The sequence below is a fragment of the Camelus bactrianus genome, chromosome 8 (assembly GCF_048773025.1).
Source record: "Camelus bactrianus isolate YW-2024 breed Bactrian camel chromosome 8, ASM4877302v1, whole genome shotgun sequence".
NCBI classification, from domain to species: Eukaryota; Metazoa; Chordata; class Mammalia; order Artiodactyla; family Camelidae; genus Camelus; species Camelus bactrianus.
Window position 1 is genome coordinate 44,583,109 of NC_133546.1, and position 14,113 is coordinate 44,597,221.

At 55.3% G+C, this 14,113-nt stretch overlaps 1 protein-coding gene across 6 annotated transcripts; it reads left to right on the top strand.

Annotated features, from left to right (window-relative positions):
- The first annotated feature begins 2,611 nt into the window (after positions 1-2,611).
- On the top strand, positions 2,612-13,999 carry MICAL1 (microtubule associated monooxygenase, calponin and LIM domain containing 1). 6 transcript variants are annotated; one of them, XM_074368512.1, is made up of 26 exons: positions 2,612-2,997; positions 3,135-3,197; positions 4,518-4,826; positions 4,922-5,129; positions 5,395-5,499; positions 5,841-5,945; positions 6,044-6,199; positions 6,843-6,943; positions 7,630-7,887; positions 8,146-8,261; positions 8,442-8,568; positions 8,745-8,826; positions 9,395-9,542; positions 9,946-10,136; positions 10,316-10,404; positions 10,542-10,583; positions 10,774-10,848; positions 10,971-11,127; positions 11,441-11,517; positions 11,786-12,062; positions 12,181-12,281; positions 12,557-12,670; positions 12,797-12,890; positions 13,070-13,169; positions 13,280-13,353; positions 13,723-13,999. In XM_074368512.1, the coding sequence occupies exons 2-26, from the start codon at positions 3,186-3,188 to the stop codon at positions 13,869-13,871; spliced, it is 3,267 nt and encodes a 1,088-aa protein (XP_074224613.1). In that variant the 5' UTR covers positions 2,612-2,997; positions 3,135-3,185; the 3' UTR covers positions 13,872-13,999. The 6 variants fall into 6 exon arrangements, with proteins under 6 accessions (XP_074224613.1, XP_074224616.1, XP_074224615.1 ...); XM_074368514.1 differs by having other exon boundaries at positions 2,613-2,997; positions 4,483-4,826; XM_074368511.1 differs by having other exon boundaries at positions 2,613-2,997; positions 4,515-4,826.
- Positions 14,000-14,113: the final 114 nt, after the last annotated feature.

A 14,113-nucleotide genomic window follows, 5' to 3' on the forward strand; every position in this document is an offset into this window, starting at 1 on the left:
CCTGCAGTATCCCACTGCACTCAGAGGGAAATCCTCAACCCATCTTCCTCTTGAGTCCCTTCCTCATTCTCACTTCCAGCCACACTGTCTTCCTTGCTGTTCCCCAAACATACCCAGCAATTTCCTGCCTTGGGCTTTGAGGCAGGCAGTTTCTCAGGCTTAAAAGGTTTCTGCCCCTACTCTGTCTAATGTCTTCACGTCTGTCAGAATTCAGTGCAAGTGTCACTTCCTCACCCTCTAATCCTTCCTGACCCTCTAATCTCAGTCAAGCCACCCTTTCTTATCCATCTACAGCACTCTACACTTTGGACTTGGTAATTATTTTTACAGCAGGAGCTGTGTCTGCCTGGTCACACTGCAGGCACAGCTCCTGACCCAGAACAGTGGGTGTAGTGTTTGGACGCACTGACTTATACAGTGTAAGGCCATATACAGGACAGCTTAGATGTGTCACCTGCTAAGGATCTAGTTTCGGGCTACAGGCTTAGGAGATGAGAGATTGGGAGGTGAGGTAAGGATGGCATTGCAAGAAGACAGAACATGGTGTGGATTAGAGGAAAGGGATCCTATCTTAATGGCCCAGGTTTTTCACCTAGGCTACCACTGGCATGATTATTTGCAAAACATTGGAATGGGATTCTTTTAAAACTGACTTTTCATGTATCAGCCACTTCTTTGATTCAGTATGAATTAGCCAATGTGTTTGCACCAATATTTCTAGTTTCATATACATGTAATGTGGCTCATGTTTCAAATAAGATTCTAATTAAGAAGAGAAACATTTGTAGATAAATAATAATTTATTCTTTTAGCTTTAATAGAGGTCAATTTTTTTTTGAAGACAGTTCCAATAGGGGGCCTAGATTGTACATTTCTTAGAATCACCAACACTTAATAATAGAATTTTAGAGTCAAAATATGTTGAAGAGGTTGAGTAACTAAACTGCCTCCGTTTAGAGATAAGATGGAAGATGGTGGTTGGTGATTTTTCAAGGTTACAGTAAGTTCGTGTGAAGCAAAGCTGGAATCTGACCAGATCTTCAAGATTACAAATCAATATATTCCCCATTGCTTTTTACTCCACTGTGTATCTTTAACATAAAGTGAAACTCCAAGTCAGCTGTTTTTTAAGCACTGATGAAGTTATTGTTCTGTGATCTTTTTTAAAGACAAGTTTCACCATCTGTCATTCAGAGAGCTACACAACACTGTGGATGTGACCCCAATTTATTGAGTCAAGGGGCAGACCCTGTTGGGCCTTTGCAAATGCACTAAGTCAGAGCAGCTGGTTATTTACCATCCGCTAATGAAAGGGAAATAAGGGTGATTCTAAAAGCCTTGTAACCTATTTGGAGTGGACTTTAGAACTCTTTTTATATGATGTATTTAAATATGGGTGTGTCTGATATTTGGCAGATTGATTTCAAGCCAAATGACTAGTCACACTCGAAAGCTAGGATGGACCCAGCTGGGAGGCTGCCCTAGTTTCCTGAGCCTAACCTGGCTGAATTCCCTGCCTCTCCAGGCAGGGAGCAGGCATTTCCCCTTCCCTGTCTCCTCTGTTCAGGCCAGGAGAAGTGAGTATACAGGTCTTTCTGGGTCTTAGTGTTTCCAAACAGAAAGCAAAGTGAGAATAAAGAGAAGGGAGAGGACACCAGCTCTTTCTGGTCCTTGGATCCCACAGAAAGGACCCACCCATTTATTTCTCTGTTTTGTCAGTGTTTCTGATGTAACAGTGTCACCCTCTCTAAACAAGAAACAGCTTCTTATAATGCCAGGCTTTCATTTGTCACGTTGGATAAACACTGGTGTGATGGAGTCCAGATAGACCTGGGTCTGGTCTGGTGAACTCCAGATAGACCACACTAGCTCTGCCACTTGCTGTGTAACTTGTTGCGGGTCGCAGAACCTCTGTGACCCTCGGTTTCCTTTTCAGTAAAATGGGACAGTAAAATGGGAAATGATCATTGAGATTAAGGTGATATTCATAGTAGACGTTCAATAAATGACAGTTGATGTTTTATAAATACTAACTAGTTGAATGACCTTGGGAAAGTGTCTTCACATTCAGCACTACTTCCTTATCAGGAATATGAGGAAGTTGATCCCCAAGGTCTCTCGAGCCCTTTTCAGCACTGACAGGTCTGTGGGTCCTTTCTCCAAGGCATCTTGATTATTGGGGGTACTAGCTTCTCACCCACACATCCCTCCCATTTCTGCCATTCTTAGTTGTCTTCTAATATTCCCATTCCCACCCCAAGACCCTCTTGTTCTCTCACTCTGCCACTGTGGAAGCTGCAGACTGCCGAGTTTCCAGGACTCGAATTTATGCCCATGCTCTCAGCCCGGGTCTAAGAGCAGACTGCTTGCAGGGGAGGCGGATCCCACGCTTGGATCCATCGTGGGGCGCTCGGGCCTTGCATCTCCCGGTAGAAGAACGCAAAGGTTCCGGCGCTGCCTACGGACCCAACAGCTTCTGCAAACTTCTTGCACAGCCCGAGCGCCGTCTCTGCCTAGTGTTCGGAGACGGAGGCGGAGTAGGCACTGCGTAATGGTGGGGTGCCTCGTCCGCCTGGGAAGGATTAGCTTTGTAGGCGCAGGCATCAGGATGGAGCCCGAGGCCGCGGGCGCGCTCTCGGGCTCTGGGCGCCTCCGACTCCTGGGTTATAGACCCCAGCCTGGCGGGGCCCGGGTCTCCGGGCCCCCAAGCGGAACGCGGCGTCTGCAGCGCCACGCCCATGGGCGGGCCCCAGGCTATCCCGAGCCGGGGATTGAGGTGTAATGAGATGCTAATGAGGCGCGAATAAATCCTCTGCAGGCCGCGCGTCCTTCACGGAAGCCCACACCCAGCCGGACACGGCGCACCCGGCGCGCAGCCCTGCAACGCCGGCTTTTGGTCCGCGCCTCCTCCACCTCCTTTCCCCCGCCCCACAACCCGCCCAGGCTGGGACGCCCGCCTGGCAGGAAGCGGCCCTTCCGGGCTCCGGAGCCCCCCGGGTAAGTTGTCCAGCTGCGGGAGCTGTGCGCCCCTTGCCCGCGGGGGCCCGGGGTGGGAGTAGGGGTGCGCTTTCGGGGAAAGGTGGCTCCGGGCGCTTGGGAATCCTGCCTGGCGGGTCCGGCCCGTCTCTCCGCAGTTACGACCTGCTCAGTCCTGCTCAGCCCAGCTCAGCACCTCTGCAGGCTTTATGGTCCAGAGTGTGAGTACCTCCCGACCCCCGCCTCCAGTAGTCAAGCTCCCTCTCCATCTTTCCAGACAGCTCCACCCCTTTGTCCTGGCGTTTCCCACTCTACTCACTTCTCTGAGGGCTTCCTCCTTCCACCACCACCCCCTCTCCACTGCTCAAGAAAGACCTTTGCCTTTCCTTACCACAGGTGACCTGTGGCGGCGATTTTAATCTCCTTCTGCCTCGGCCTGACCCGCTGGGCTCAGGCTGGGACCGGTGGGCGGTCGAGGGGGCTCAAGGGGATCAGTCCATTGGCTTCCCCCCATCAACTCCACCCACCTTTCCTAACTCCCCCGTGGGCAACCACATCCGCCATACCCTCTGATTCCTCCCGGTCCCAGCGTGAGAAGGCCCTCTCCCATACCCTTCAAGTTGCGTGGGGGCCCGAGCGAGGGAGGAGGGCACAAAGGGAGGCCTTGTCTCGGGAAATTCCTGGGAGATCATGCAGGGGATGGGGCGGGGGGGTCGATGGGGGTGGGAGAAAGCTGGGAGGAGCGAATCGTGCTGCCTTGTCGCCCCTCAACTCCTCAACGCCCGCTGGAGCAGTGACAAGTCACAGGGGAAGTATTTTGACCGCAGTGAGTCAGAAATAGACCCAACTGTGTGTCACTCAGTCAGATGCAACATCCTCAGGCTGTTTGTTAAGGTAGTTTTGGTGGTGGGAAGTGGAATCCACCGAGTTAGAAATGGTCAACCCCTCTCTCAGGAGGTAATCACGAGTGCAAAAGAGGAAAACTTTGCCCCTGGCATAACACACCCCATGGCCAGCGTGGCACTGAGTCCATCAAGGGGCACACGGCACAAGGAGGCGTGGGGTGAGATGGAACAGCATGTGTGCCCAGCTACTGGGGTTGCTGGTAGATCTGTCCTTGTCTGCACTGCAAGGAAAGCTTTCCTCCTGGGCACTTTGCCCTCTCCGCGTTTGAGAAATTCCCCATGCCCTGTTTCCAGGGCCTCAAGAAGGCAGAGTAAGAATGCCTGTCCCTTGGGCCTCAGAGATGGAATAGGGCTTGGAGCTCCCTGGACAGGAAGGCTGAGCTGGAGGCTCCCTGGCTTCCCGTGTGCCCTTTGTGCCCAGGACTGCTGATTTTTCATTTCCAAATTTGGCAAATTTCACTTGGAGTGGAGGGGTTAGCAGCTGTCTCTGGAGCAGCTGGCTGAGAGGAGCAGAGCCAATCAGGGATGGATCTGGAGCTCTCTGGGAATACCAGACTGCTTTCTTCTCCTCCCCTTCCTTTTCCCTTCCTCCTTTCTCCAGCCTCCTCCCTTCTCTTCCTTCCTTTTCTTCAGCAGCCACGTGCCTCTGCCCAGCTGCTCCCCTCTCTGGGAGCCCCCAGGGTCTCCATGGCCGCACCCACCGCCACCAACCCTGCGCATGCCCACTTTGAGAGCTTCCTGCAGGCCCAACTGTGCCAGGATGTGCTAAGCAGCTTCCAGGGGCTGTGCGGGGCCTTGGGGCTGGAGCCGGGAGGGGGGCTGCCCCAGTACCACAAGATCAAGGCCCAGCTCAACTACTGGAGCGCCAAGTCGCTGTGGGCCAAGCTGGACAAGCGAGCCAGCCAGCCTGTGTACCAGCAGGGCCGGGCCTGCACCAGCACCAAGGTGGGTACACAGTGCCTGGGATGGAGCTTGGAGAGTGGGGTAAGTCAGGGGAGGGAGGCCTGACGCCGTGCCCATATTGCCTTGTGTGTTCGCAGTGCCTAGTGGTGGGTGCGGGACCTTGCGGGCTGCGGGCTGCCGTGGAGCTGGCGATGCTCGGGGCCCACGTGGTGGTGGTGGAGAAGCGCACCAAGTTCTCTCGCCACAACGTGCTCCACCTCTGGCCCTTCACCATTCATGACCTTCGGGGACTTGGCGCCAAGAAGTTCTATGGGCGCTTTTGCACAGGCTCCCTGGACCACATCAGTGAGCACCGTGTGGTAGCCTGGAGGGGCGGGTGAGCCTGGGCTTAGAGACAGGCCAGTGAGGGCGCTGCTGGGCCAGCCAAGGGGCAGAGTGGACGACATTCACTTCAGCCAGGTAGCTTTCAGGACTCAGGTCCCTCACCTGTAAAATAGGCAGTTGGACTGAGTGATCCCTAAGACCTTCTCCTGCTCTGACAGGGGCATACCAGTGCTTGGGGAGGCTGTGGGGTCCCAGCATTCTGTTCCTAATGTCTTCTCCCTTCCAGGCATCCGGCAACTTCAGCTGCTTTTGTTGAAAGTGACATTATTGCTGGGGGTGGAAATCCACTGGGGTGTCACTTTCACCGGCCTCCAGCCCCCTCCCAAAAAAGGTGAGTACTTCTCTGAGCCTGACATCTGGCTCTGCCAAGGACATCTTGGCCTTGTGGAAGAAAAAGGGAGGGGTTGGGAATGAGCTGTCTCCCTTTCTAATAGTGTGGCCTTGTGTAAATCCCTACTGAGCTGCATTTTGAGCATCTGTAAAATGTGAAGTATTTCTTTCCTTCCCCACTTCCCATGGCTGTTGTGAAGGTATAATTTGATAGACAATGTGTCATCCCTTTCTAAACCATAAAGCCCTTTACATGTTTAATTATTTCACTGGCTTGTCCTGGGAATATGGGGGCCCCTTCAGATTTCCACGCTTTTGCACCACTCACACCCTCTGCCCCAGGGAGTGGCTGGCGTGCCCAGCTCCAGCCCAACCCCCCAGCCCAACTGACCAACTATGAATTTGATGTCCTCATCTCTGCTGCTGGAGGTAAATTCGTCCCTGAAGGTGAGTGATCTCTTCCCTTGAAGGAGCCAGCATCTTGGTTTCCTCTTGGGCTTTTTTGGGCTGTCCTTTTGCCACTCCCCACCTGTCCCCATCTCTAGGCTTCACAGTGCGAGAAATGCGTGGCAAACTGGCCATTGGCATCACAGCCAACTTTGTAAATGGGCGCACCGTGGAAGAGACGCAGGTGCCTGAAATCAGCGGCGTGGCCAGGATCTATAACCAGAGCTTCTTCCAGAGCCTGCTCAAAGCCACAGGTCAGGGCCCTGCCCACAGGGTTTCTCCTCCCCATGCCAGACTTTGGCCTGCCTCCCGCCTCTCCCTCTCAGATCTGTCCATAGTTCAAGGAATCTCATACTTTTCCATCTTTGCGGTCTTGGCAGCAAAGAACCCGTGCCCCTGGAGACTCAGCAGGTACAGCCCCAGCTGACCACCTAGTAGGACAAGTCTTAGAAATCTCTTACAAAAATGCATGGGATTTGCTCTGTGCTTCTTTATATATGCTTTACTATAGAAATGATGTAAATTCCAAATGAAAGTGGGACTTCCAGAAGACGCCCTATGTTTAGTTTGGGTTCACACTGTCATGTCCCCTGGAGTGTGCACACCCCAGTTGGAGAAGCCAGGCTGTCTTCTGCAAGCCTGTGACCACATGGTACAGGTCTCCCAGCTGCCACCCCACCCAAGTTTCTCTCTTTGCTCCACATCTTTAGGCCCCCTGGGCCTGGGACAGATAGGCCATTGTGTCACTAGAACTCATGGGCTCCTGTGGCGGTGGGCAGCCAATGCAGGCTAAGCTGTGATCCCATCTCTCGGAGGTCAAGCATGGCTGGGGTATGTGGAGAGGTGACACATAATGAGGAGGAGACACAACCCCTGAACCCTGCCCTGTCCCCACAGGCATTGATCTGGAGAACATTGTGTACTACAAGGATGATACCCACTACTTTGTGATGACAGCCAAGAAGCAGTGCCTGTTGCGGCTGGGGGTGCTGCGTCAGGTGGGGCCTGGGCCCAGGCAGAGAGGGGCAGGGTGGTGGGCCCCAGGAGACAGAGGCCAGGCCTGGGCACAGTCTCCCCCTTGATGCAGAGGGAACCCATCCTCTCTCCCCTGGGACTTGCATAGCAACCTGGCTCATATTCTGGGCTAAACACCATATACCAGCCACAAGACTATAGATGTAAGCTGCATGAGGGCAGGGGTTTTGTCTCTTTGTTTCTCTTGCTGATGATTCCCAGTACCCAGAGTGGTGCCTGGTATATAGTAAGTGTATATAAGTAAACTATTTGCTGAATGAACTAGTTGAACACCTCGTGTGCAGGTACTGTGCTGAGAGATTTATTTGCATTTTCTCACCTAATTCTCACGAGTACCTTGAGAAGTTAGGTATCTTATTTCTAAATCTCTGAGAAGCTCAGTGATTTGTCCGAATGAGTATACGGTAACAGTAATGAGACTGGGCCTTGGAGGCAGGGTGGGGCCTGAGACCCCAGCACAGGGTGAGTGTTGAGGGAAGGGCTTGAGCATGGGAGGACGTTGAAGTTGAAATTTTAGTCCTTGTTCAGCCTTCAACTGCTGTGTCATCTGGGGAAGCCCCTTCCTGGGGCCTCAGGATATGCACCTTCTACCCTAAGGGGACAGGATGGCCCAGTTTACCCTGTTGGTTCTGATCTGTTGGCCATGTAGGACTGGCCGGATACCGACCGGCTGCTTGGCAGCGCCAATGTGGTGCCCGAGGCTTTGCAGCGCTTTGCTCGAGCAGCTGCCAACTTTGCCACCCACGGCAAGCTTGGGAAGCTGGAGTTTGCCCAAGACGCCCACGGGCGGCCTGATGTCTCTGCCTTTGACTTCACAAGCATGATGCGGGCAGAGAGCTCCGCTCGGGTGCAGGAGAAGCACGGCGCCCGCCTGCTGCTGGGGCTGGTCGGGGACTGCCTGGTGGAGGTGAGGGGTCAATGTCGCTGACTGGGGAGGGAGAGGGGCTCTCTGGACTCCTTGTAAGGAAGCACAGGGGTTCTGTGGTTGAAGGAGGAAGTGGCCTCTTGGGAAGGAAGGGGTGAAAAAAGGTTTGCTTATTGTAAGGAGGAGCTGAGGGCGGCTTGGTGGGGTGAGGGCCCCTCTGCTTTGGCCCTTGGGCATCTGGGCTTGGGTACTCCTGTTGGACTCGCACTGAGCTGTTTTCCTGTCCTTCTGACCCCGCAGCCCTTCTGGCCGCTGGGCACTGGAGTGGCCCGGGGCTTCTTGGCCGCCTTTGATGCTGCCTGGATGGTGAAGCGGTGGGCAGAGGGCGTTGGGCCGCTAGAGGTGTTGGCAGAGCGGTGAGGCCTGAGTTGGGGGGTAGGGCAGGGCTGGATATAGGATAAGAGTCAGGAATAGGATCAGGGGTGCTGGGTGAGTAGATGGGGGCATAGGCAAAAGAAAGGCCTGGCAATTCTTGAGGGGTGGGTGCTGACAGTGCCCTCCCACCTGTGCCCCTGTCCCTCCCCCTCCCCCTCCAGAGAGAGCCTGTACCAGCTCCTGTCACAGACCTCCCCAGAAAATATGCACCACAATGTGGCCCAGTATGGGCTGGACCCAACCACCCGCTACCCCAACCTGAACCTCCGGGCCGTGACCCCCAATCAGGTCAGAACCCATGGTTCCCCAGACTTGCCAGGTCAGCCCCCGCCAGGTCAGGTCTTCCCTCCTGGCCGGCCCAGTCACTGCCTTTCGGGGTGAGTCCCACCCAGGCAGCCCCTCTTCCATGGGCTGAGAAGGGTGTGTGGTCAGCCTGCCTCAAGGCCTGAAAGGGGCTGCCTTAGGTACGAGACCTGTATAACGTGGAGGCCAAGGAGCCGGTTCGGAGGATCAGTGACAAGACAGACTCAGGAGAGCCGGCCACCGGTGAGCAGGCCTCCATCCAGGGCCATGTCCAAAATATTTACCAAGCAGTGAGGCACAAGCACCGAGCATCAGAATAGCTGTGGCCACCCCGCCAGCAGGGAGCAGAGTCTGGAGCACTGGTGGATAGTGGGGAGGTTGAGGGTGTCCTGGAGAGCGCAGGGGCAGCTGTCTGCCAACCTGTGTGGAAGTATTTCAGCATTTAAACCACTACTGTCACCAAGCAGCTGGATGGCAGCCATGCTGCACTATTCTCAGCCATCCTGCCCCTTCCCGCCTTGCAGACCCTAAACCTGCCTCTCCTTTTTAGCCTCTGCCCCTCAGTTCATAGCCTGCTGCCTCTATGGGGCTAGCGATGATTTCACTCCATTCATCCCCCTACTTTATTCCAAAAAAGTATTTTTTTCAAATGAAAAAATTGGGATGAAAGAGGTGCTACTGACACTGAGTGTTAGGCTGCGGCCCCCGTAGGGGTGCGTTCCCTGCCTCCCACTCCTATACAGGCCCCACACTCAGCAACTGGGCTCTGAGAGCCAGGGGGCCTTGGGCACAGCATAACCTCCTCTCCTAGGGTCAGCGGGCACCCAGGAGGAGCTGCTACGCTGGTGCCAGGAGCAGACAGCTGGGTACCCAGGTGTCCATGTCACCGACCTGTCTTCCTCCTGGGCTGACGGGCTGGCTCTGTGTGCCCTGGTGCACCGACTGCGGCCCAGCCTACTGTGAGTCAGGAATTGGGCTTGGGGGTCCCTGGCAGACCATACCTCTCTTTCATGCCCCTGCCCTGCCTCCAGGCAGGGTGGAATGGTGGGGGATCCCTGTGTAGGTGTTAGCACACCCAGCTGAGTCCCAGTGCCACCTCTTGCTAATAATCCTGCCCTAGTCACTTCACCTCCCTAGAGATGGTATTCCTGACTCTGCCTGCCCAGGAGAATCACATGCGTTCAATAGGGAAAGCTTTGTGAGTGGTAGAGGCCCCCAAGGCCAGCCTTTGTCTTTGGGAGCACGTGGGGGTAGCACAGAGAATAAATACCCTTTATGCCCTCTCCTCCCTCCTACTGTCCCTCTCCTCCCATGGGGTCAAGTTCTATTCTCCCATTGGCTTTTCTCCCCAACCCTCAACAGGGAACCCTCAGAGCTGCAGGGAGTGGGGGCTCTGGAAGCAACTTCTTGGGCGCTGAGGATGGCGGAGCACGAGCTGGGCATCACACCGGTGCTGTCTGCACAAGCAGTGGTGGCAGGGAGTGACCCACTGGGCCTCATTGCCTACCTCAGCCACTTCCACAGTGCCTTCAAGAACACACCCCACAACCCAGGTGACCTGGAGGGTAGGTGGGTGGGACAGAGATGGGGTGAGGAGATGTGGTGATGTGTGTGTGTGTGTTAAGAGACAGAGAGAGAGAGAGAGAGAGAAAGGAGAGAGCACCCTCTAACAGACAGCCTGTGAGAGGTATCTTTCCTTTCTGGGCCCACCGTCTACCCTGACTCCCTGCAGGCCCCGTCAGCCCAGGCTCCCCAGGCATTGCCGGTGCTGTACTCCTCCTTGGCAAACTGCAGAGGACCCTGCAACGGACCCGGGCCCAGGTGGAGAGTTTGAGTGGGGTTGGGCTGGACAGTGGGTTCCCTGTGGGGATTTCTGGGGTGATGGGAAGGAAGAGAATGAGGAAAGTGGAGGACTGGGGGCTCAGACCCCCAGGCTCAGAATGTAGGACTTGTTGCAGGAAAACGGGAAGGATGCTGGTGGTAAGAAGCCTCGCCTGGAGGTAAATGCTCACAGGGGCTGGACAGTCCCTTCCCATGTCCTGTCCCCCCCCCAGGTTCTGTAACCCCCCATCCAATCTCCCTTCCTGGTCTTGCTCCCCTTCCTTCCAGTTCTTTCTATTCATCTGCACCCATACACTCCCCAGCTGAGCCTGCCCCTCTACCTCTGGGCCTGAGCACTTACCTTTTTAGGTAGAGGCTGAGACCCCAAGTACTGAGGAGCGACCTGTCCCAGAGCCCATGACACCCCCATCTGAACACCAGGAGGTGAGAACAGGGGCTCTGTCTGCAGACAGGCCTATAAGGGCAGGGAGGGGTGTTTCAGAGGAAGGGAGGAATTTGCAGCCAGCCTTGACTGCAGCTGACCTGCAATCTGGGGGCCATTGCAGGCCGGTGCCGAGGACCTGTGTGCGCTCTGTGGGGAACACCTCTATATCCTGGAGCGCCTCTGTGCCGATGGCCGTTTCTTCCATCGGAGCTGCTTCCGCTGCCATATCTGTGAGGCCACATTGTGGCCAGGTGGCTATGGGCAGCACCCAGAAGATGGTAAGTGAGACTGGGAGGCCTCCAGAGGGACTTTGGGTCTGGCTCTGCCTGGGGGGCAGGAGCTTGAAGATGGAGGGGAAGTGGGGTGCTGGACATGAGGTAGAAACAGGCTAAAGATGACACTTTCTTCCCCTGAGCTCAGGGTCTTCTCTGTCCCCTCCAAAGCACCAAACATGGGGTTGTAAGGAATGGAGAGGGTAGTCAAAATTTACCTGCAAATGCAGTCCTTTCAGCCCCACTTTCCCTGATAATTGAGCAGCTTGGCACTGGGCTGCCTACATCTGATGCCTCCTCCCGTCTCTGACCTTCCCAGAACATTTCTACTGCCTCCAGCACCTACCCCAACCAGGCCACAAAGAGGATGGCAGTGACACAGGCCCCGAGAGTCAGGTAAAAGCTGTGAAAGTGTGTGTGAGGGGTGGGGAAGAGGGAAGGGCTCTCCAAGCCCAGCTGACTTTGCCAGGGGTAACCGAACGCTCTCTACTAGAGCATAAGTTCCACGATGGCAGGGATTTTTGTCCTGTTTCACTTATTGATGTATCCCACTGTTCAGGAAATGGCATACAGGAATGAATACCAGGGCCCACATCTGTCTAAAGGGGCAGCCTCAACCCACACTGAGCAGGTTCCTGACCAAAAGATACGGTGACTTTTCTAGGACCTTCCCACACCAGATGAGAGTAACATGCCATTAGGCCCCTCGACTCCTATGGCCCCCCAGGAGGGGACCAGTCCTGCCCTAGGCCTCAGCCAGCCCACCCGTCGCCTGATCCGCCTTTCTAGCCCGGAACGCCAGCAGTTATCCTCCCTTCATCTTACCCCTGACCCGGAAATGGAGCCTCCACCCAAGCCCCCCCGAAGCTGCTCTGCATTGGCCCACCAGGCCCTGGAGGGCAGCTTTGTGGGCTGGGGAGTACCAGCCCAGAGATCGCAAGGTAACTGCTGCCCCAGGGTGGGGATGGGGCTGGTGGTATTAGGATTCTTGGAAGGGGATGCTGGGGAATGGAAAGGGAGGTCGTGGGGATCCCAGGCCACGTCTACTTCTCTGCTCAGTTCTGGCAGCCATGGAGAATGAGGAAGAGAGTCCCTCCTCCAGTGAAGAGGAAGCAGAGGAAGAGGAAGATATGCCTTTGGATCCAGACACCACACAACAGGTTAAGTGGCAGGAACCTGGCCACCTATTCTGCCCAAGCCAGCACGCATCCACTAAATACACCCCCCCACCCTCTGCCCTGCCACAGCATGCTCCCTCCTCCAAGCCCAAATGTCTCCTAATGTCTTCTCACCCAGTTTTGACTCCTTCATGTCTCTAAGCTTCCATTTTTTCTATCAGAACTTACCCCACTTCCTGTCCAGGGTCTTTCTGGTCCCTTCCAAATGGAGCTTCCCCAGCCCCTATCCACCGCTGACTGGCCTGACCCTGCCACAGGTCCTGTGGAACTTGGCCAAGAACTCAGGCACCATGAACAATTACCCAACGTGGCGTCGGACTCTGCTGCGCCGTGCTAAGGAGGAGGAGATGAAGCGGTTCTGCAAGGCTCAGGTGGGGCCTAGGGGTTCCTGAAGTTCTGATGGGGTCAGAGTTCTGAGACTGGGCATCAGAGCTCCTCCCAGGCTCTGTTCTTGAGCAATCCACAGACTTCTGGGTCTCCTGTCCTGTACTCCTCAGGCCATCCAGCGGCGACTAAATGAGATTGAGGTGGCTCTGAGGGAGCTGGAGGCCAAGGGCACGAAGCTGGAGCTGGCCTTGAGGAGCCAGAGCAGTGAGTGAAGACAGGGGAGCGATGAGCTGGGACACCTCTGCCTCTGAGCACTGTTTAATGCCCCCAGCAACCCCCTACTCCACCCGGCTCTAGCCCACGGCAGGCTCCACTCTGCATGCCCATGACTCCTGTGACCCTGGCTGGAGGCCTCCTGACTGGCCCCCCTTTTTCCTTATCAGGTTCCCCCAAAAAGCAAAAGGCGCTATGGCTAGAACAGCTGCTGCAGCTTGTTCAGGAGAAAAACAGCCTGGTGGCTGAGGAGGCCGAGCTCATGATCACGTAAGGCGTGTCTAGGTTGGGGAGTGGGTGACAGTGGCCTATAAGCCAGGCCCCAGCCAGGTCCTTGGGCACCCCGGACACCTGTGCCTTTTCTCTTTCTGCCTCCACAGGGTACAGGAGTTGAACCTGGAGGAGAAACAGTGGCAGCTGGACCAAAAACTACGAACCTATATAAACCGGGAAGGTGGGTGGGATGTTGGGAGAGGCTGGTGTAAGCCTCATGATATCAGATACTGCCCAGGCAATGGTCCTCTAGTCTGAGTACCTCTGAGGCCGAACTGCCTCTTGAATTGGAGGAAGCCAGAGGACGGGGCTCCATGCCCTTACTCTGCACCTTCAGTGTAGTCAGAGCTGCACAATTGGGCTTTTATGCAAGATTTCCTTTGAAATGGTGCTGCTGCTAAACAATGGTAGAAAACCATTAGTGCTGATAAACCAAATTCAGACTGGGAAACAGCTGGTGTTGTAGAAGTTACACAGGCCGGGATTAGCTTGTGCCTCTCCTGCCTCCCTGCCAGTTCTCTGTTCTCTAAGCTTCCTCTCCTACGTGCAGAAATCCTGAAGACAGCTGCTGATCGGCAGGCTGAGGACCAGGTTCTGAGGCAGCTGGTGGACGTGGTGAACCAGCGAGATGCCCTCATCCGCTTCCGGGAGGAGCGCAGGCTCAGCGAGCTGGCCACAGGGTCAGGGGCCCAGGGCTAAAAGAGGGTGGGCTGCCTGTCTTATCCCGTGCAACGAAGACCACCTCACCCAAGCATGGTGCCACTCTGTTCATCTGGGCTGATTAGAAGAGGGCTTCACTGTTTATAATAAAAACGTCTCTGCCATAACGTTTTTGGCTGCCTGCAGCTGGGAGGTGGGGGAGTGTGCAGGGAGGTTGGAAGATGTGTAGGAGCCTGAAGGTCTACACTGTGACAATCACACGGACTGCTGGCCCCAGTCAC

Coding starts and splice junctions, on each gene's coding strand:
- MICAL1 (XM_045524735.2), top strand. CDS start 4,407: ATGGATCTGGAGCTCTCTGGGAATACCAGACTGCTTTCTTCTCCTCCC. Junction 6,944..7,629: donor GGCTGGGGGTGCTGCGTCAG/GTGGGGCCTGGG, acceptor TTGGCCATGTAG/GACTGGCCGGATACCGACCG. Junction 9,543..9,945: donor CGACTGCGGCCCAGCCTACT/GTGAGTCAGGAA, acceptor AACCCTCAACAG/GGAACCCTCAGAGCTGCAGG.